At 36.7% G+C, this 23,079-nt stretch overlaps 1 protein-coding gene across 1 annotated transcript in view; it reads left to right on the plus strand.

Moving 5' to 3' along the window:
- The first annotated feature begins 4,360 nt into the window (after window positions 1–4,360).
- USP43 (ubiquitin specific peptidase 43) overlaps window positions 4,361–23,079 on the plus strand; it is a 150,865-nt gene continuing 132,146 nt past the window's right edge. The window contains exon 1 of the mRNA XM_044675212.1: window positions 4,361–4,914. Within this exon, the coding sequence (XP_044531147.1) occupies window positions 4,361–4,914 (554 nt within the window). The remainder of the gene's footprint in view (window positions 4,915–23,079) is intronic.

A 23,079-nucleotide genomic window follows, 5' to 3' on the forward strand; every position in this document is an offset into this window, starting at 1 on the left:
GGGAAGTGATATAATCAGTCTTTTACTTTAGGAATATAGGAATATAATAACACTTTAAGACTTATATAGCACTTTAGGATTTACAATGTCACTTTACATTTTTATTAGTTCATTTGGTCTTCACAAAACCTTCTGATGTAAGTATTAATACTGTCCCCATTTTACAAATAAAAATCACATGCTGACAGTATCTACTATAAGTTTATGTTACATAAACTCAATTGGGCCCTCACTACAGTGAGACAATCCTTTTTCAGCATCCCCAACTGATTCACTTTTCCACCTATCACAGCAGCTTTTTCAAACCTTTTTATCTCTCTTCAAACCATTGTTTCAGCTAAGAATCTTTCCTTATATTTCACTGAAAAAATTAAAATAATTTTCTGAGACGAGAGCTTCCTCTATTCCTCTCCTCTTCATTTCTGATGCCGTCCACTATTGTCTCTACTCTCATTCCTATCTCAGAGGCGGTCTTTCTCCTTTCTAAGTGCTCTCATTTCATTTTACCACCTCCAGGAGATTACTCTATCATCCCCACATTCTAATATTCAACCCTTGCCTACTAGCTGTTTCTCTGTTGCTTACAAATATGTTTATAGCTCCTCAATTGTAAAAAAAAAAAAATCTCATTTGATCTGTCCATTCCCATTTTCACCCTATTTTTCTCTTTTTTTGTATAACTAAAATCTGTGAGGTCATGAACAATCAATGTCTCCACTTCTCTCATTGTTTTCATTCTCTGTAGTCTGACTTTTGACTCATTCAACTCAAACTTCAAAAGTTATCAGTGACCTCTTAAATTGCTAAATATCATGGACCTTTCTCAATAGTCTTTTTGTCTTGACCTCTCTGCACCCTTCACACTGCTCTTTCCTGGTTTTCCTGTCTGATTACTCCTTCTCAATCTCTTTTGCTGGCTCTTCATCCAGGATGTGCCCATTAATGAGTATCCTCTAGGGCCTAGTCCTGTGCTTTTTTCTCCCTCTATATTTTCTTGGTCACCTCATCAGTTCCCATTGATTCAATGATCTCTGCTGATGATTCTCACATCTACTTGTAATGTCCCAATATCTCTAATATCTCCCATCTTCATGATGAACCTCTAAAATGGATGTTTCCGTAAACATTTTGGGGCAGCATAGTGAGTAGCCCCAAGTTTAGAGTTAGGAAGAACTGAGTTCAAATCTAGACTCAGATACTTGCTAACTTTGTGACCCTAGACAAGTTAATTTAACTCTGTTTGCTTAGTGCTTCATCTGTAAAATGAGCTAGAGAAGGAAATGGCAAACCTTTTTAGTATTCTTGCTAAGAAAACTCCAAATGGAATCATAAAGATGTAAACAACTGAACAATAACATAGACATCTTAAATTCAAAATGTTCAAAATTAAAATAATTTTCTCTCCTCCACCTCCGCCCAAGTTCTCCTCTTTTCCTAACTTTCATCTTACTGTTGATGGTGATTCTATCCTACCAGTCACTTAGGCTCCTAACCTAAAGATCTTCAATTCCTTATTCTCAAGTCCTGTCAATTTTTACCTCAGGTCTGGACTATTAAAATACCCTTTTTATTGATTTCCTTCTTCAAGTCTCTTCCCCACTCAGTTCATTAGCTGCCAAATTGATCTTTCTAAAGTGAAGGTCTGGCCATGTTCCCTTCCTAATCAATAAATTCCAGTGGCTCCCTGTTACATTTAGGATAAAATATAAAAATCCTTTGGCTTTTAAAGCTTCCTCCCTGCTTTTCTAGTCTTCTTACACTCTTCTCCCTTCCACATATTTTGCAACCAAATGACACTGGCATCTTGCTGTTTTTTGTATACAACTCTCTACTTCAGAAAGAATTTATGACCAAACAAGAGATGGAAAGTATTATAAGATATAAAATAAATAATTTTGATAATATTAAAAGACTTTTGAACAAACAAAACCAATGTAACCAAGATTAGAAAGGAAACAACCAGGAAAAAATTTTATAACAAATTTCTCTGATAAAAGTCCACTTTCTCAAATCTATAGAGACCTAAGTCAAATTTATAAGAATATAAGTCATTCTCTGACAAACGGTCGAAGGATATGAACAATCAATTTTCAGATGAAAAATATCAATAATCACATGAAAAATGTTATAAATCACTCTTGATTAAAGAAATGAAAATGAAAACACCTCTGAGATACCACCTCATACCTATCAGATTGGCCAATATGACAGTAAAGTGATAAATCTTGGAGGGGATGTTGCAAAATTGGGACAGTAATGCATTGCTGAGTTGTGAACTGATCTCACCATTCTGGAGGACAATTTAGAACTATGCCCAAAGGGTCATAAAATTGTTCACACCCCTTGATCCTGTAATACCAAGACCAGTTCTGTATTCTAGATCATAAAAATGAGGAAATGAGCTATTTGTACAAAAATATTTATAGCAGTTCTTTTTGCAGCAGCAAAGAATTGGACACAGGGGTTATCCATCAATTGGGAATAGCTGAACAAATTGTGGTATATGTTGATGATAGAATATTATTGTGTTATAAGAAATGGTGAACATGATAATTTCAGAAAAGCTGGGAAGATTTACATGAACTGCAGAACAAAAGAAGCAGAACTGAGAGAACATTGTACACAGTAATACCAATACTATATACAATGTTCAACTGTGATTTTGCTACTTTCAGCAATGCAATGATCTGGAACAATTATGAAGGACTTTTAATGGGGAATGGTATCTAGAACTGTTGGAGTCCAATGCAGATCAAAGCATACACATCAGTTTATGGTTTTATTTTGGGATTTTGGTTTTGTATGAATGTACTCTTACAACGATGATCAATATGGAAATGTGTTTTGCATGATAATATATGTATGGCCTATCAAATGGCTTACCATCTCCAAATGGGTGGAGGGAAGGAAGGGAGATGGTTTAGATCTTATAATTTTGGAAAATCTAAGTTGAAAAATAAATGTAATTGGTAAAATAAAATACCTTTGAATAAAAAGACTCCATACTCCAAGCATTTTGAGTGACTATAATTCATGCCTGGCTTCCTTGGATACCTTTATGAAGGATTAGGTTGGGGATGTCTTTCATATCTCTTCATTTGATTCCAAACTTATCTTTACAATTTTGATACATTTACTTTTGATTTTTTTTGTTTGTCATTGTTCATTCCATGTACATTTTTATAGTTACTATGTAGATTGTTTTCTTTGTACTCGTGAATTCTCATTGAATCAATTCATAAAAGTCTCAAATAATGCCCCATCTCTACAAGAAACTAGTGCCTTCTCTCTGCTATCTCCAATTCTTCCAGTATATGACTTGTTTTTAGGTATTGGTTTACATATTGTGTCCAGCAGTCGACTTTGAGCCTTAGTACATAGCATGGTAATCAGAATATAGTAGACACTTAATAAATACTTGTTGACCTGACTGGACCGTTGGGTCAAGTTATTACTCAAAGTCACACAGTTTGTAAGTGTCCAAGCCAGGATTTGAAACCAGGTTTTCACTATACATTCAGCACTCTCTCCATACTATCACCCATCTTAATATACTTTGTCAGCCATATAAAGGATACTGTTAAGATAATATATTAAGATTCATTATGAAGGTTCTATGATAAATCAGTTGAGAGTTAAAGTGGTGGCCTAGAAGATGAATTTCCAGACCACAGTGAAAAGAAATTAAATAACAGGAGCAAAACATACAAAACTATATGGAAACAATATCAAACAAATGAGTTGAAAACCAGATCAGAAAACTGAAAGATATGAAAAATATATATTCCAGGACAGTAACAGGTCAAAATCTCTGGGATACAAAGTTATTCTAAGAGGACATATCAGTGGTGCCTTCGTGAAATAAAGAGCAATAGAGAAAAGGAATTAAGTTAACTAAAGTTTTTATTTTGTTTATATACAACCAGTTTCTTCATAGATCAGTGGTCACTATTGCTTCCTCTTATTACCTCAAATTTCCCTCTTAGGACTTCTTTCCCTCCCAAGAGCTGCTTCATACTATTTATTCAGCCTTGTTTTATGTGAAAAGTGGTGGAGACAACTAGGAAGGGGCGCTTACAGCATCACTTGTCCCAATCACTGCACCCTCCGGAGAGTCCCTTCCTTCCGCTCCCATCCCTAATCAGATTCTCCGGGCAGGGCGGAGGCTACATGGCTCCTCCCTGCCTGGCCCCGCCCCGCACTCACCTGCCTCACAGGTAGCAGAATCCCTTCATTCCATGATCCCGAGCGAGGCCAGCAGGTAGGCTCGTAGCTCTCTATCCGGGAGCTACTCCACCCTGGCTCAGGTTTGCTAGGTACCGAGCTGAGGAGCTGGGGAAAGCTGCGGGCCACGAGGGCAATGACTGACCTCAGTACTGCCACGGAGGCCTGTGTCCAGCCACGTCGCCGCCGCTCCTTTCGCCGTCTTCTCGGCCGCTTTCTCCGAGTTCTGGGCGTCCTCCCCCGTTCCAGAGTCTCCTCACCGGAGACCCAACCTGGCGTGGATCAAAGCGGTACTGGCCGGGGCAACGGCCGTAGCGAAGGCTTTGGGGACTCTGCCTGGTCAGCCAATGAGGTCTCCTGGGAGGCTGGGGACACGCGCCTTCCCCAACCCCCTCCTGGAGGCAAGGCGCGCCCCCCTGGCACTCAGGGTTTGAAGAACCACGGTAACACCTGCTTCATGAATGCGGTGGTGCAGTGTCTCAGTAACACCGACCTGCTGGCGGAGTTCTTAGCGCTAGGGCACTACCAGGCACGGCCTGGACGAGCAGAGGTCACGGAGCAGTTGGCGGGGCTGGTGCGGTCGCTCTGGACACTGGACTACTCCCCACACCTCTCGGTGGAATTCAAGGTGGGCAGGACTGTACTGGGGCTGGGAGGATGCGCTCCTCCTGGGGTGGTGCTCGCTGGAATGTATTTACTTAATCTTCTGACTCTACTTTGTCTTTCTTTTAAATTCCACAATCAGAAAAGGATTTGCCTATATTCCCTTATTCATCTACACCTGGTTTTAGTTCTGAGCCGATTTTTCACTCTACCAGCATTTTCAGTTATAATCGAGTTTCCATTAGTCTTTATTTCTCTAGATGTGGGAGATTTGGCAGGCCTGACTTTAAAGTTAGGAGGAATATGTTTCCGAATCCAAGAACTGTGTAGCTCTGACTTTGTAAATTGTAGGGAATGAATTTTATCTGGCAGTGGTAGAGAAAAGCTGGTATGCAGTATATTTTCTAATAATAAAAACAAACAGGGCTTTAAAGTTCAAAATGTTTTACCTATTATTTTATTTGATCCTCACAAAAACCTTGAGGTACCTACCGCCAATTATCCTGTTGAAGTAGTTATTGTATTTCCTTTTTTGTTGAGGAGGAAACAGAGGCTTAGATTAAGTTACTTGCCCAAGGCCATACAGATAGGAAGTGTTCCAATAATCTCCACAATCCAAATCCAGCAGTTCAAAATTAGGCTTTTGTATGTTCTTGGGCAAATGACTTAACCTTTCTGAGAAAATGAGGACAATAATAACTATTAGTACCACTAAACAGAGTTGTAGTAAAGAACATGCTTTGGAAATTTTGAGAGGAGATGTAAATGTGTTTCTTATTGTTGTTATTACAGTGAGTCTAAAAGAAGTGTTAGTAGTTAAGAACCAAGCTTTGGTAAGATAATGCCAAGATTTGGTCAATAAAATAACCTTAGTTTAGTTGAATGAGACCTAAGCTTTGAGTCAGAAGGCTTTTTGATTAATTTAGTGACTGTGGGTAAATAAATTACTTCCCCCTCTTGGGCCTCAGTTTCTTCATCTGTAAAATCAATTGCAGTTGGAATGAGAAAGGTACAAGACTCTATTCCAGCTTTAAAGTTCTGTGATTTTAACCAAATAAATGGTTTGCTTCTCACTGTCCAAAAAAGAGAACTGAAGATCTAAATAGCTGTTCTTGCTATTTCAATAGCCTGGTCAATGAACTTTACAAAAACATCAAAGCCTCTCTAGTTCCAGCTGGAGAAAACAAACCTTTCTGTGTTTGACTCAAGGATGTCATTCATTCCCGTAAGAGAAATTATTTTCTTATGGAGTCAGTCTATGGATAATGTTTCTAATTTACTGGAGTTAGAACAGAGACCTAAAAGGCTGTGCCCTTGGCACCTTTTATCCGCATTTCCTTTAAAGTGAATCCTGATTTTTGACTAGAGAACAATGAAAGCAAGGGACTGTTCAGAAGTTTTTATCAAGGCCTTTAATTAGCCAAGGTTTAACAATTTCTCTCCCCCCCTTCCCACTCATTTCAAATCCAGAATTTTCATGTCAGTTGGGGGAAAATCAATGTAATAGTTATAGATATGATAATGAACACCAAGAGAATAACTTACTATTTACTACTTTGGTGGGCTAGTGATGCTTAGGGGAGAGGATGGGACTCTGGGAGTGGAGGAAAGGGCACGAAGTAGAGTTTTTAAAGAGGCTTTCAAGAGAAACAAAAAGAATAAGTAATTTGGAATACATGCCTAGAACAGTGTTGGTGAACCTATGGCACGAGTGCCAAAGATGTGGATATGTGGCCACTCTCACCACCCCCTCCTCACCCCCCCTGGAGTTCATTATTAGAAAGGCACAGGGACTCAGGTGGAGCTGCTCCCTTCCCCCTCTCTACACTAGCTGAAAACATTTCTCACTTCACCCACTCCTCCTCCCAGTAGCCCAATGGGAGCTCTTTCTCCCTCCCTGTGTGGGGTAAGAGGGTGGGCAGGGTGTGCCTGACATTAGGTGGAGTAGGGGGTTAGGGGCATGGCACTTGGTCTGGGGGAGTTCTAAAAGGTCACTGCCATAGAGGAAGGAAACTAACTTGATGATCTGCTGACCAAAGGATAAGATTAGATACATTGAGAGCAAAGATATTTTTTGCCAAATTTCAAAAGTAGATTTTACATCAGATAATCAGAAATATCTACATTGAGGATAAATAGTGATAAGATAAAGAATAATAAAAGTGAAACATTCCTTATTCTCAACAGCCTTTTTTTTCCTCCCACTAGGAGAATAGTACTTAAAGCAAATATAAAATCATTTCAAGAGGGAGGGCAGGTAAGTAGTGCAAAAGGATCCAGTACTGTCCCTGGAGTTTGGAAGACTCCTCTTCTGGAGTTTGAAACACTTATTCAAAACACTGAACTTAAAATACTTATTTGCTAGTTGCATGACCCTGATCAAGTCACTTAACCCTATTTACCTCAGTACAAATGAGTTGGAAAAGGAAATGGCAAACCATTCCTTGTACTTTTGCCAAGAAAACCTCAAATGGGGTCACAAAAAGTTAGGCATGACAAACAAGAAAAAAAATTTCAAAAGGGAGTGAATGCTAGCTTCCACCAGTTTTCTGGCCTTACTTCATAACCCTTTCTTTCTGATGTTCTGTTCTAGGCAAACTGGCCTGCTCAAGAGTTTCCCCATATCTGGGATGTGTCATGACCTTATTGAATCTCTGGCTCCCTTTAAGTATATTTCAGATTCCATCTGTTATGTTTGTGGGTATTCTCCCCTTTATAATTATTTTGTATTTATTCTTCTAAAACTGTTCTCCTAGTAGGATATAAACCTCTTGAGAGTAGATAATGTTTCATTTTTGTCTTAGTAGCTTCAGTGTCCTGTACATAGTAAGTGCTTAACAAATGCTTTTGACTGATTATCTGAGGTAAAATAAATTTAGCATGCCTTTGCCACCATTGTATCTAATCACATCCTTTCTGACTTTCAGTGGTCATTGAGAATAGGTTCATTTTTACACTATATTGGGATTATAGATGACAAAGACAAAGGATCAGAAACAGAATTAGGGAATGAGCTTTATAGTGTTTTTTTCTTTACAAGTTATTTGTAAGAAGATTCCATTAAATATATGCATATTTAAATTATTTAGTTTCAGGGGCACTAGATAACACAGTGGATAGAGGCCTGGAGTTGGGAGGACCTGGATTCAAATTTGATCTCAGACACTTCTTAACTGTGCAATCCACACAAGTCATGACCCTCATTGCCTAGCCCTTTATTTTTCTGTCTTAGAATTGCTAGATAAAGGTTAAGATAAGGTTTAAACATTTTTAATTTATAAAAACTGGATTAATTTTTAACTTTATAAAGAATAAATCCAATCAGTTGTTTTGCCAAACAGTTCAGCAAATTTAATTTTGAATTTAACAGACTTAATAAACAGCCTTCCTTTCATCTTGATTTAGAGAAAGTCATAGGATCATTGAAATGGAACTGGAGGGTATGAGGGCCAATCCTTTCATTTTATAAATGAGAAACTGAGGCTTACAAAGCTTAAATGTTCAAAGTCACACAACAAGCAGCAAAGTTGTAAGTTAATTCTAGGCCCTCTGACCAAAGCCAGAATCAACCTGAGGCATCAGAATCCCAGAGAAGGGGTATTGGTATATAAGGATTTATTTAGCACCTGCTATGTGTGATAGATGACAGAAAACAAATTCAATAGTATAAGTAGATGGAATGTAATCTCAAAGGGGAGGCACTACCAGCTTGGAAAGACTAGAAAAAGACTCCTTGCAGAAAGTGAAATTTGAAATGAATTCTGAAAGAAGCTTGAGAATCTAAGGATTGAGGAGGGAGACCTTGCATGGGCATGGCCAGTGCAAAAAAGCATTGTCAGAAGTTGGAAGATGGAGTGTCTTTTGGAATAACACGGAAAGTAGCCAAGGAGGTAGATTAGCACAAATGGAGGGGAATAAAGTGTAAGAAGATTGGAAAGGTAAGAAGGGAGGAGGTTGGGAAGAGCTTGCCATTGGAGTTTATTGAATAGGGTGAACATGGTCATTCTTATTCTATAAGAAAATCATTTTAGGGGCAGCTAATTATCAGTAGATAGAGCATCAAACCTGCAGATGGGAGGACCTGGATTCAAATGGCAAGTCACTTCATCCCAATTACCTAATTCTTAACTGCTCTTTTGCCTTGGAACTGATACTCAGTATTAGAAAGTAAGGGTTTAAAAAAAAAAAAAAGAAAGAAAATCATTTTAGCATCTGGGTGGAGAATGGATTGAAGTGGCAGGGAAACTCAGCCTCTTATCTCATCCCCCAGCCCTTCCCAGCATTAGTCTCTTGATCACTTGTTCCCCTGATGGCTTCCTGGCTGCCATTCCTCAAGGTCCTGTGACTGGTCACTCTTCTCCCTTGGGGAACCATGTGTTTGAAGTAAAGGAGGCACCTGGGCTGTATACCCTGGCTATGTGGCTTGTCCAGGATTAGTGTTTAAAGCAGTTCATGGCACTAACCACTTTCACTCTTCCCTGCAATCCATCTCAGACTAATGTCTCAACTCCAAAGCTAATCTAAATTTTCCTGTGTCATTGGAATTCTAGTTATGCCACTGTTCATTCAATGAACATTTATTTAATAAGTCTATTATATGCTACTTTATAAGAGGTATATAAAAATAAGTATAAATTTTATGTAGAAGGCACTTAGCTGCTGGGGGATAAGGGAGTTTTGTATATGAACTTTGAAGGAAACTAGGAATTCTGAGAGAACTGAACTGAATTGAGGTAGTGTATTTTGGAGAGGAGAGGGGAGATGAGATGTAATGTTCTGTGTAAGGAACAATAAGAAGGCTAGTTTGGGGAGAGGGGGAATGGAGGAGAGAGGGAGAATTAATTAAGAGAGTAATGAGGTAGGTTGGGACCAGGTCTTTGAAGGCATTTAAATATCAATCAGATAAAATGGCATTGATCCTCCAGGTAATAGGAAGTCATCATGATTTGAGTAGGGTAATGGTGTGGTAAGACCTATGTTTAAAAAAAATCAATTTGTTAGACATGGGGAGAACAAGCAAAAAGTCCAATCAGGAGGCTACTGAAATTATATAATTGAGTGGTGATAAGGCCTGAATTAGGAGTAGTGGCTGTGTAAGCAGAGAGTAATAGACATTTACAAGAGATGTTTTGAAGAGAGAAACATGACAGCAGAAATTTGATCACAAAATGGATATTGGGGTAATTGAGGATTATACTGAGTGATTGAGGGGATGATGGTTTCCTCAGTCACCTACTATGTGCCAGTCACTATTCTAAATGCAAGGGATATAAAAAGGCAATAGTCTCTGCCCCAAGCAACTTACAGTCTAATGGGGGAGATAATGTGGAAAGGGAAAATAAATAAATGTGTGTGTATATGTGTGTGTGTATAGATATAGATATAGATAATAGCTATATAAAACAAGCTCTATACTGGAAGAAATTAACAGAGGGAAGGTATTAGAATTAAGAGGCATTGGCAGAGGTTTCTAATAAAAGAAGGGATTTCAGTTGGTACTTAAAAGAAAGTAGGTAGGTCAGCAGTAGAGTACAGAAAGAAGTTCTCCCTTCCAGGCATGGGTAATAGGAAAGCTTGGAGGATGATAGAGTATTTTTTTAACCCTTAACCTTCTTGGAATGAATGCTAAATATTAGTTCCAAGGCAGAAGAACAGTAAGGGCTAGGAAATGGGAGTTAAAGTGACTTATCCAGAACCATATAGCTAGGAAGTAGCTGATACTAGATTTGAACCTAGGACCTTCTGCCCCTAGGCCAGGCTCTCAATTCACTGAGCCACCTGGCTGCCCTGGATGGTGGGGTTTTGAAGAAAAAAATGAAGAGTTATATTTTAGACATTTTGAGTTTGAGATACCTTTAGGACATTCAGTTCAAAATGTAAAATGAGTAGCAGTTGGAGATGCATGACAAGAGCTTAGGAGAAAGATAAGGGCTGGATATATAGGTCTGAGATCATTTACCTAAAGATGATAATTTTTTTATCTGAATAGAAGCTGATGATTTTTGCCAAGAGAGAAAATATATAGAGAGAAGAGGGAACATTGGGCTATCCCAATAGTTCTTGTGTGTGATGTGGATGATGAATCAACAAAGGAGACTGAGAAGAAGGGGTCAGACAGATAGGAAGAGAATCAAGGGTTGTCTAGGATGCTTAAGTGAAGTATCTTATTAGGCAGAACATAGAATGAAATCTCCCTTTCTCTACAGATTATGGGACAGATGATTAATATCTATTAGCGCTACTGTCCATTAGATTACTCACTATTTTTGCTTGTTTATTTTTCCTTGGCAGGGTTCAGTTTTGGGAGGTGAGCTATAAGCAAAGGTTAGCTGGAGCCAGCTCAGATTACTGATTGTTAAATTTTCAATACATATGAGTATTTATGCCTGAAAAATCACTACAAATCAAGGATTGATGTTTTGTTGTCTAGATTTAAGAAAGCAATAAAGAAAATATATGCCTAGATTAGGCTTAAAAGTGTATCCTGTGTTCGTTTTTTTTTTTTACCAGCACATTTCTTGGCATAGGGAACCTATATCCACACATGACTGATAAAGGCAAGATACATTGATAAAACTTATTTTGTTAAAAGTGTCAGCTGTTAATATCTTTTATTCTTTGTGATTTTGGCTCTCTTATTCTCTTTTAAAAGGGAGCTGGATCATAACTAGATCATAGGATCATAGATTTAAAGCTCAAAGGGACCTTTTTAGTTGATGTTTAGTTGTGTGTTTTTTTTTTCCACTCATATCTGACTCTTTGCGACTCTTTTTTGGATTTTCTTGACAAAGATTCTGGTGGTTTGCCATTTCCTTCTCCAGCTCATTTTACAGATGAGGAGAAGCTAAGGCAAACAGGGTTAAGTGACTTGTACAGCATCACAAAGTTTGTAAGTATCTGCTGCAGGATTTGAATTCAGATCTTCTTGACTTAAGGTGTGGTACTGTATTCATTGTACCACTTAGTTGCCCCAAAAGGATGTTAGAGGACATCTAGTCAAATCCTTTCATTTTACAGATGAGGAAATTAATCCCAGAAGAGTTGAGATTTGTACCTAGATTCTCTAACTCCAATTTAAAGACACTTTCCATTGTACCTCACAGCTTCCCAAGATGATTTTTAGAGTCTCATTCAGCTCTATCATTTATGATTTCATGATTCTATATCTGGCCAATCTGTGGCCGAAAGGTTCAGGGAGAAAGGTTCCTGAATTTTGGTGTAATGAAATTTGTCATATTTGTTAAAGGATATTAAATGTTGTCATTTATATATTAAAAAGAAATACAAACTGTAAAAGTATGTAGGAAATGTTTATTGGAGAAAATAGGAAAGTCTATAATCATTTTGTTAATATCCCCCTTTAATATTTTTTTTCTTCTTTATTTAGAATATTTTTCCATGGCTACACGATTCATGTTCTTTCCCTCCCCTCTTCCCTCTCTGCTCCCAGATCTGACAAGCAATTCCACTGGGCTATACACATATCACTGTTCAAAACCTATTTCCATATTACTCATATTTGCAATAGAGTGATCTTTTAAAGCCAAAACCCCAATCATATACCCTTGAACCACATGATCAATTATATGTTTTTCTTCTGTATTTCTGTTCCCATGGATCTTTCTCTGGATGTGGATAGTGTTCTTTCTCCTAAGTCCCTCTGGATTGTCCTAGATCATTGCATTGCTACTAGTAGAAAAGTCTGTTACATTTGATTGTGCCACAATGTTTCAGTTTTTGTGTAGAATATTCTCCTGGTTCTGTTCATTTTGCTCAGCATCAATTCCTGGAGGTCTTTGTAGTTCATATAGAAATCCTCCAGTTCATCATTCCTTATAGAATGATAGTATTTCATTACCATCGGATACCACAATTTGTTCAGCCATCCCCCCTTCAAGGGATACCCTGTCATTTTCCAATTTTTTTGCCACTATAAAAAGTGCAGCTATAAATATTTTTGTACAAACATTTTTTTATTATTATCTCTTTGGGGTACAAACCTAGCAGTGGTATGGCTTTTAAAGCCCTTTTGGCATAATTCTAAATTGCCTTCCAGAATGGTTGGATCAATTCACAACTCCACCAGGAATGCATTATTATTAGCATCCCAATTTTGCCACATTCCCTTTTATTACTTGTGAATCCATCTGGCCCTAGGGATTTTTTCCTAGGGAGTTCCTTGATGACTTATTCAATGTCTTTTTCTGAGATGAGATTATTTAAATATTCTATTTCCTCATTTGTTAATTTAGGCAATTTATATTTTTGTAAATGTTCACCCATTTCACCTAGATTGTCATATTTATTGCCATATAATTAGGCAAAATAGCTCTTAATAGTTATCTTAATTTTCTCTTTATTAGAGGCAAGATTATCCACTTTAATATTGTTAATTTGATTCTCTTCTTTCTTTTTTTTAGTTAGATTAACCAGTACTTTTATCTATTTTGTTTTTTTCAAAGTACCAGCTACTAGTTTTATTTATTAGTTCCATAGTTCTTTTACTTTCAATTTTATTAATTTCTACTTTGATTTTTAGGATTTCCAATTGAGTTTTTATCTGGGGATTTTTAATTTGTTCTCTTTCTAGTTTTTTAAGTTGCATGCCCAATTCATCGATCTCCTTCCTCTCTAATTTGTTGATATAGGCACTCATGGATATAAATTTTTCCCTGAGAACTGCTTTGGCTGTATCCCATAGATTTTGATATGTTGTCTCCTCATTGTCATTCTCTTCATTGAAATCAGTAATTGTTTCTATGACTTGTTTTTTGACCCACTAGTTTTGAAGAATTAGATTATTTATTTTCCAATTAATTTTAAATTTGCCTTTCCATGAGCCTTTATTAATTATGATTTTTATCACATTGTGATAAAAAATGCATTTATTATTTCTGCTTTTCCACATTTGTTGGCATTGTTTTTATGCATGGCCAGTCTTTGTATATGTACCTTGTGCTGCTGAAAAGAAGGCATATTCCTTTTTATCCCTATTTAATTTTCTCCAGATATCTATTAGTTCTAATTTTTCTAACATCTCATTCATTTCCCTTACTTCTTTTTTATTTATTTTTTGGTTCAATTTATCTACTTCTGATAGGGGAAGGTTGAGGTCCCCCACTAATATGGTTTTACTTCCTATTTCCTCCTTAAGCTCCTTTATTTTCTCTTTTAAGAATTTGGATGCTGTACCGTTTGGTGCATATATGTCGAGTACTGATATTTCTTTTTTATTTATAGTGCCTTTTATCAAGATTTAATTACTTCCTTATCTCTTTCAATCAAATCTATTTTTACTTTAGCTATGTCTGTTAATATCCCCTTTCCTAGCTGTATGATCCTGAGCAAGTCACTTATATAGTTGGAAAATTTTGAACCCTTGGAACTGCATTGCCCAAAATTCCTTTCTGTATTACCCACAATTCCTTTTTCCTTTTGTATATGTGCATCATTATGCGATCTGTATATAGTTTGGGTTCATTCTACCACACCCTCTCTCTTCCATGTGAATTGAGTGGTGAATGTTCCCTGTGTTCTCTAACTCTCTAGTTAAATATTAATAAATCTTTGTAAGTATTATACTTTGGAAATATTGAATGTTAATTTTAAAAATCTACACACTTAACCTCTATTCTCTGGCCCATACCATTCTCCTGTCTTAGAATTGTTACTGTGTAAATGGAATTAACTCAAGCCCATTCATAGTTAAAACTCTAGCCACCAGAGATAATGTCATCCCCAGCTCCCTTAGTGGGGAGGGGAGATGAGTTACCCACATGTGATAATAAGTAACAAAACAAAAACAAGGGACTGCCCTTTGGGCAGTCCAAAACAGTGTAGAGGCTGCCATTTGTCCACTTCAATTAGAGGTGGACCCCCAAGAAGTGACAAAAGACACTATCTCTTCAAGTATGATGGTAACTTCCTATTGAGGGAGTTTGCGCTTTGAACTTGGTGCTGAAGGATCTCAGCTGAGACCTCAGGCAGCTTCCCCTCTGAATTGTCATGTGGGTAAGTTAGGCTGACTTCCGTGGTCCTACCTTGGAGTTTCCAGACTCTCTACCTCAAGTAGGTTTCTTTCCTCTCTGATTCCTAAGGCCTTGTGGCTTGTAGCCTAGTTTAATTTGACTTTTAACCCTCTCTCCAGAGGCCCAGGCCAGCCTCTCCCTCTCTCTATTTCCCTACCTTCTACCTTCCTAATTGTAAATAAACTACCATAAAAACTGATCCTGACTTGGGTCTGTTTTAATTATGAAATCAATCTATATCTGATTGATTCCTGCTGACCACACCTTAAAATATAATATCTAATTTCTAAGTATGACATTACTAAGACAGAAGGTAAGGGTTTAAAAGAAAAAGAAAAAAAGTAGTGATTCATACTCAGAAAATAAAGTTTTTTTATTTTTTTAAGATGAGGCTAGAAAATTTAGCTTTAAGGGATAAAAGATAGCAGGCATAGCCTTTGGCAGAGAGAAGATATCCTTATGTTAAGCATCCATGCCAGCCTACAAGGAGACCTTTTGTCTTTCTCTACCTACAAACCTAATTAGCTATGCTCAAACCCCAATATGTGCCAATTAGACTTATCCCAGAGACTATCAAAAATAAGAAATAAGAAAGTGAGAACAGTACCTTAGAAAGAGGAGTCAGATGACCTTGGTTCAGATCTGGTTGCTGATGCTGACCACATGTGTTACCTTGGGCAAGTCACTTACTTAAACTTCCTGAGTCTTGGTTTGATTATCTTCAAAATAAGGGACAATTGATGTTTGTATGTGTGTGTGTATCTAGCTCTAGATGTATGATTCCCTGATCTAGATGAAGTACCTGTCCTCTCATACTGGATAGCCACTTCAAATATTTAGGTAATAAGAAGTAATTGATGAGGGACTTCTATTCTTGATGTAGGTACCCCACTTTGGACCATTGTTCAATACTCTAAGCTTCCTTTGAGTGTGCCATATTATTGATTCCACCTTCTAACTAAACCCAGACTCCTTGCATTGCTATCAGCCTTTGGACATTGGACATTATTCCTCTCTATCTTAAGGACAGAAGGACCTAGTCAATTCTGTACCCTGTGACATACCCTTTCACTAGGTTGCACACTTAATTGACTTCCTCTTGATTATTTGGATGAGTTTAGTTTCCTAACCTGAATTGCTTATGCAGAACATGTTGCACTGAGCATTTAGATCTCTATCATGCTGAAAGTTTTTTTCCTTAAGTCTACTATTTACAGAAATCATTTCTGAGGCTCTGACAATCTTGGGGAACTCTAACCCTTAATATAGTAATTTGTTTTGAGCCTAAAAGAGATGGAACATCTAGGAGGTGACATGTATATAACACTGGACTTGGAGTCAGGAAGATCTGAATGAGAATCCTGCTTTTGACATTTGGTTGCTGTGTAATCCTAGATGATTACAACCTTTTTCAGTTTCAGTTTCCTCCATCTGTAAAATAAGGTTTGAACTTGATTAGCTAACATGACAGCAAAGGAAAGTAATAAATGTTGGAGGGGATGTGTCAGAATTGGGACAGCAATCCATTGTTGGTGGAGTTGTGAATTGATCCAACCATTCTGGATATCAATTTGGAACTATGCCCAAAGGGCACTAAAAAACTGTCCTTTGATCTAGCCATACCACTGCTGTGTCCATACCCCAAAGAGATCATAAGGAAAAAGATATGTACAAAAATATTTATAGCCATACTCTTTGTAGTGGCAAAAAACTGGAAAACGAAGCTATGCCCTTCAATTGGGGAATGGCTGAACAAATTGTGGTATCTGCTGGTGATGGAATACTATTGTGCTCAAAGGAATAACAAACTGGAGGAATTCCATGTGAACTGAAATGACCTCCAGGAATTGATGTAGAGTGAAAGGAGCAGAACCAGGAAAACATTATACACAGAGACTGATACACTGTGGTAAAATAGAATGTAATGGACTTATGTACTAGCATCAATGCATTGATCTGGGACAATTCTGAGGGACTTATGAGAAAGAACACTGTTCACAGTCAGAGGAAGAACTATAGGAATAAAAACACAGAAGAAAAACATCTGCTTGAACACATGGGTTGATGTGGATATGATTTGGGATGTAGACTCTAAACGACCACCCCAGTGCAACTATCAACAATATGGAAATAGGTCTTGATCAAGAACATATGTAAAACCCAGTGGAAATGTACATCAGTGGAGGGTTGGGGGTGGGGAGACAAAGGTGGTGGTGGACGGGAGAGAAAGAACATGAATCATGGAACCATGGAAAATTTTTCTAAGAAAATAAAAAGGTTTGAACTTGATGACCCTTTAGGTCCTGTTCAGCTCTAAAGCTGTGGTCCTGTTAATTGAATGTTGTACTCATATGTTTAAAGAACTCCTGGCTACTCCCCCTCGATTAGCTTTGAAAAACTTCTCAAATCTTCTAAAGTGATATGTTAATGAGTTATTATGGCATAGTCATAAATATAAGAAGATTTTTATCTTCATAGAATTTGTAAGACCCAGAGGACCAGATGGTCCTTAGGATAATGAGAATTATTAGATCTTTTCATGCAAGATCTTGCAAATGTTTTTATCGTTCAAGTATTGTTTCATTTCAGTAGTGTCTTGACTGTTTGCAACCCCGTTTGGGGTTTTCTTGGCAAAGATATTAGAATGGTTTGCCATTTCCTTCTCTTTTTTCATTTTACAGATGAGGAAACTGAGGCAAACAGGATTAAGTAACTTGTCCAGGGTCACCCAGCTAGGGTCTGAGGCTGTATTTGAACTCAGATCTTCCTCACTATAGGTCCAACATTCTATTCACTGAGCCACTCAGTCATCACTGCTCTACAAGTCTTTTCATGCAATTTTTTTTCTCTCTAGGATTATTGCTCAACTTTATAGGATAAGTTATTCCTGGTTATATCTTTTATTCTTTGGAACATTGTATTCCAAGATATTTCCTTGTTTTTATAATAAAAACTGTCAGATTTTATGGAATCTTGACAATCTTGGTACTTAAACTTTTTTTTAATGGTTACTTGAAGTCTTTTAAAAAAAAATTTGTCTAGAAAATCTGGATTTTGCTATCATGTTCCTGGGACCTTTTTAAACTTTCAGGAGGTGATTTTTAAGTAGATTTTTTTCTATTTTCACTTTGTTATAATGTTCTGTCTTCACTTAGGTTCTAATGGGTCTCAGCAGTTTTTATTTATGATTTCTTGAAATATAATGGCTTAGCTTCTAAAAATTATCATAAATAAAGTATTCATTACATGTTTATTGCTTTTCATGGAGTTTCATGAGGCTTTTCTTTTTAAAAATTATTTTAATTTTCAATTCCACATTTTTTTCCTCCTTTACCCCTTTCCCCACCCGTTGATAAGGGAAGAAATACGATACCCTTTGTACATATATATAGCCATGCAAAACATTTCTGCATTAATCATGTTCTAAAAAAAAGAAAAAAGAAAAGAAAAAATATGCATCAATCTGGATTCTGAGACCAATAGTTTTCTATTTAGAGGTGGATAACATTTTGTGTCATGAGTTCTTCAGAGTTCTGGTGGCTCAGCTCATTGTATTAATCAGGATTACCAAGTCTTTTACAGTTGCTTATTCTTATAATATTGTTGATATTATGCAGATTGTTCTTCTGGTTCTGTTCACTTTATTTTGCATCAATTCATATAGATCTTCCAGGTTTTTCTGAAATCATTCACTTCATTATTATCTTATACCACATTGTATCACATTCATGTACAATAACTTTTTCAGCCATTCACCAATTGATGGGCGTTCCCTTGGTTTCTAATTTTTGCCAAAAAAGAGAAGCTCTGAATATTTTTGTATATTTGGATATGTTTCCTTTTTCTTTGATCTCCTTGGGGCATACATCTAGTAGTGGTTTTGCTGGGCCAAAAGGTATGCATAGTTTTATAGCCCTATGCCTTTGGGCATAGTTCCAAATTGTTCTCCAGAATAGGTAGACTAGTTTATAAGCAGCAAAAGTACTTTGGTGTACTATTTCTCATAATCCCCTCCAGTATATGTCTTTGTCCTTTTCTGTCATCTTAGCCAATCTAATGGGGGGAAATTGTTACTTCAGTGTTTTAATTTGAATTTATCTAATTATTAGTAGTTTTGAACATTTTTTCATATAACTTTTAAGAACTTTGATTCTTCTGAAGAATCTGTCCATATCCTTTAATGATTTATCAATTGGAGAATGGCTTAATTAAAAAAAAAAATCTGGCTCAGTTCTCTATGTATTTGAGAATCTTTTATCACAGAAGCTTGCTGTAAATTCCACCACCACTCCTTTCCTGCTTTTCTTCTAATTTGGTCTGCATTAGTTTTGTTTGTGAAAATCTTTTTAATTTTATGTAATTAAAATTATCCATATTATCACCTGTGAATCTCTGTTGCTTGGTCATAAATCCTATCCATAGTTCTGGCAAGTAATTTTCCACCTTCCCCTGATTTGCTTATATCACCCTTTCTGTTTAAATCATGCACCCATTTTGAGCTTATCTTGGTAAAATGCGAGGTGTTGGTCTGTGCCTTATTCTGCTAGACTGCTTTCCAGTTTTCCCAGCAGTTTTTCTCATATAATGAGTTCTTGCCATAATAACTGAGATCTTTGGATTTATCCAACACTAGGCTCATTTGCTTCTTTCTGTATGTTTTGTATCTGATCTATTCCATTGATGAATCTCATGATTCTTAAATTATCCCTGTGGCCTGTTTTCTAGGTCATTTTTTAAATAGCAGATACTTTACATTTTCTCCTATTTTTTCCAGTGTTTCGAGTTTATTCTAATATTTGACTCATGAAACCATTGCTTTCTATCTGGTCTACTCTAATTTTCAGAGTCCTTTATTTGACTCAGATTTACCACTTTTCAGCTATTTATTTATTTTACAATTCCTTCCTCCAGAGCTTTTTTTTCTTTTATTGCCTTTTTCTTTATTTCTCTTAGGTATTCATGTACTTCTTGTAGATAGTCCATTTTCCCCCTTTTAGTATGCTTGCATTTATTGTGAAGTTACTCTTTTTTTAGGTTATATTTTTGAGTGTCTATATCCATAATAATTTATTATAGTGTTTGGTATCTGCCGAGAGTCACAGAAGGGTCAAGGATCCATCAAGTCTGTGCAGATTGACAGAGTCCTGCACGGACCCTTGTGACCTGAAAATCAGGCCATAGGAAGAATGGAAAACCCAACCAAACCCCTCTGTGTGACTCCCTTCTGACCAACACTTTTTATTATTGAAATTACTATAATCTATATCTTTAGGAAAACACCAAGTCTTATAGTCTAGATACAGAAATCCCCTTTTAGAAATCCCCTGAACACCCTATAATAAACCAACATTTAATGAGTTAATAGTTCTTTCCCTCAACAAAAAAGCAGAAGCTGTTCTTTTGCTCTAATCTTTAGATTTCTCAGAAATCTGAAGGACACAGGATGGCAAATTAAAACATTGTAATTCCCATATTGAACTTAACCCCATAATTTTAAAGGTTCATATCTTATACTACCTTTTGCAATATGTTGAAGGTCTGTTATCAAAATAATAATTGGATAACATAAGGTCTTGGTAACCTTGAATTCTGTTTAGACTAAAATGTAATTAATGCAGCATCTGGGAGCTTGAGAAAAAAGTATAAAAAATAAAGATATAACAGGAAGTTCTCAGAACAGCTTCCACAACTCTAGTGTGTCTCTGATTGTTCTTTCTCATTCACTTAACTGTTCCACCTTCCCAAGATATCTGGGCTGCTATTCTTTGACTGCTTGTTGCTTCTCCAGGTAGCTTTCAGGTTTTGGGTTGTGGGTTTCCAACTTCCCTGGGACATTCTGTGCTGGGAGGCTTCCATCTTGTTTGCTTGCACTGGCTGGGTTTTCTGCTGGGTCTCTTTTCTGTGGGCTTCTGGCTGATGTTTTGTGCATTTCTGGGATAAAGGAAATAATTTACTAAATAATAATAAAGAGATAAATAATTTCTCTCTTTTTTAATATGGTGTTGCATTTTAGGTTTTTTATTGGAGTAGTTGTGTGAGAATTAGACTGCCCTACCTCCATTCAAACATCCATCTTCTTTCATACTTCTCTCTATACCTTATAAAAATATCATCAGAGGCTCAGACAACAATATCTAGGCAAAATTGTGGAAAAAAATCTTTGCATTCTTTACATCTGTACTCTTCTCCCGTGCTGATTGTTATTTTACTTTTACTCTACTCAAACGCCATTATCAGAAAAAGTATATAGAAGAAGAAGAAGAGCAGTACCACCACCACCACCACCACCACTACTACTACTACTAAGTTGTTATAATCATAGCACTCTAAGGTTGAAAAAACAGTTTACAAATATTATTTCATTTTATTTTCACCACAATCTTGGAAGATAGGTTATTATTATCCCCATTTTAGATAGGGGGAACCTGAGGCAGAAAGGTTAAATAACTTCCCTGGGTTCACATAGCTCAAGTGCCCTGAGGATAGATTTGAATCCTGGTCTTCCTGACTCCAGTTCCAACTATCTATCAAGCCTCCTAACTGTCTAGTGCTTCCAAATGTCCTTTTCTTTCATAAAAACTAATTCACAAAATTGCTAACTGCTTGAACAAATTACTTCTCCAAGAGATATTTGAACTTGAAAAACTTAATAACTCAAAAAAGTGAATCTTAATAGTAGCCTTATAACCTAAGAGATATTTTAGGGTGTTAAATCTTTCTTGATTGCTATCTCTATTGTCATACTGGGACTCAATAAGCACATTGGAGTTTCAAGACCACAACCATAAAAAGTCACATCTGCAAGAGACCTTGTTGTATAATTTCAGAGAATGAAGAAACTGAGTCCTGGAGAGGTTGACTTTGACCTCTCCCAAAGAGCAGAGATCCAAAGATCCTACTCTTACCTGGGAAAGGTGGCACTGGTCCTTGTGAGAGGTTTTCCAGATGCCTTTTAGCGTTTACTATTATCTTTTTTCCTTCCTGGTACTTAACTGTGAGAATTAGAAAGGCTGAATGTTTGTTTTTAAGGTACAGAATTAGTCTCTGACAAGAACTGGTTTGTACAGTTGCAAATCTTATATAGTACCTGTACACCACCCAGGGGAGTGGTTGAGTCTGTTCATTTGGACCTTGGCACTAGAAGAATGAGTAACAATATCTGTCTTAGAGACTTCCTGCTTATAGACAGCCATTAGGTATGTATAATACAAAGGACACTGTACAGATACTAATTGTTTTGGTGAGTTAGGGAAAGCTGAGAACTAAATTCTTTGCTCTTAGGGCAGCTGTAATGATGGATCCAATCCAAACTAATGAGCATTTATTAAACACCTTTTATCTACAAGGTACTAATACAAAGACAAAAATTAAACAGTTCTGCTTTCAAAGAGTTTTATATTGCTGGAGAATAATAGGTAAAAGGGTAACTAGGTTGCCATTAGATTCCAGACTTGGGTTCAAATCAGCAGAGCTGGGTGACCCTGGGAAAATCACTTAACCCTGTTTGCCTCAGTTTCCTTATCTGTAAAATGAGCTGCAGAAGGAAATGGCTAACCATTCCAGTATCTTTAACAATAAAACCTCCAAAATGGGCGAAGACTCACTGAAAGTGACTGAACAACAAATAACAAAAATATATAGAAGAGAAATAATAAACAGTAGCTATAGAAATAGTACACATGTTATGTTCATGCTGGAAACATGCTGTGATGATATCCCATTCTCTAAAATCAAATTAAATAATAAATGTCCAGCACTTTGCAAATCTTAAAGCATTCTATAAATGCTAGCTGCCTTGTTATATTAAAATGGTCCCTCTATCTCCATGTTGTTATGCTTAAGAGAAATAGTAATTGATAGAATTTGTTTTTAAAATGTTTTATTTATGTCTTTTTTCTTTGTATCAGTTAATTCTTATTCATTCCTGAGCCTAATATCTCAAGAAAAAAAATCTTAAGCTAAAAAACATCCAGTACTATAATTAATCTAGCTAAGGCATTTTGTTTAAAGGATGGATGAAAGAAAACAAAGATGATACTGTTTACAAAAAAATGCTCATTTTGGTCTCTGGGCCTTTGTTCATGCTGTTCCTGGTCCTTTTCTACATGTCCTTCAAAGAAAAGGCTGTAGACACTTCCTAGCTATGTGACACTGGGTATGTCACTTGACCCCAGTTGCTTAGTCTTTGCTGCTCCTGTCTTAAAATTAATCCTAAGAAGGTAAA

This window comes from Gracilinanus agilis, chromosome 4 (assembly GCF_016433145.1).
Source record: "Gracilinanus agilis isolate LMUSP501 chromosome 4, AgileGrace, whole genome shotgun sequence".
Lineage (NCBI taxonomy): Eukaryota > Metazoa > Chordata > Mammalia > Didelphimorphia > Didelphidae > Gracilinanus > Gracilinanus agilis.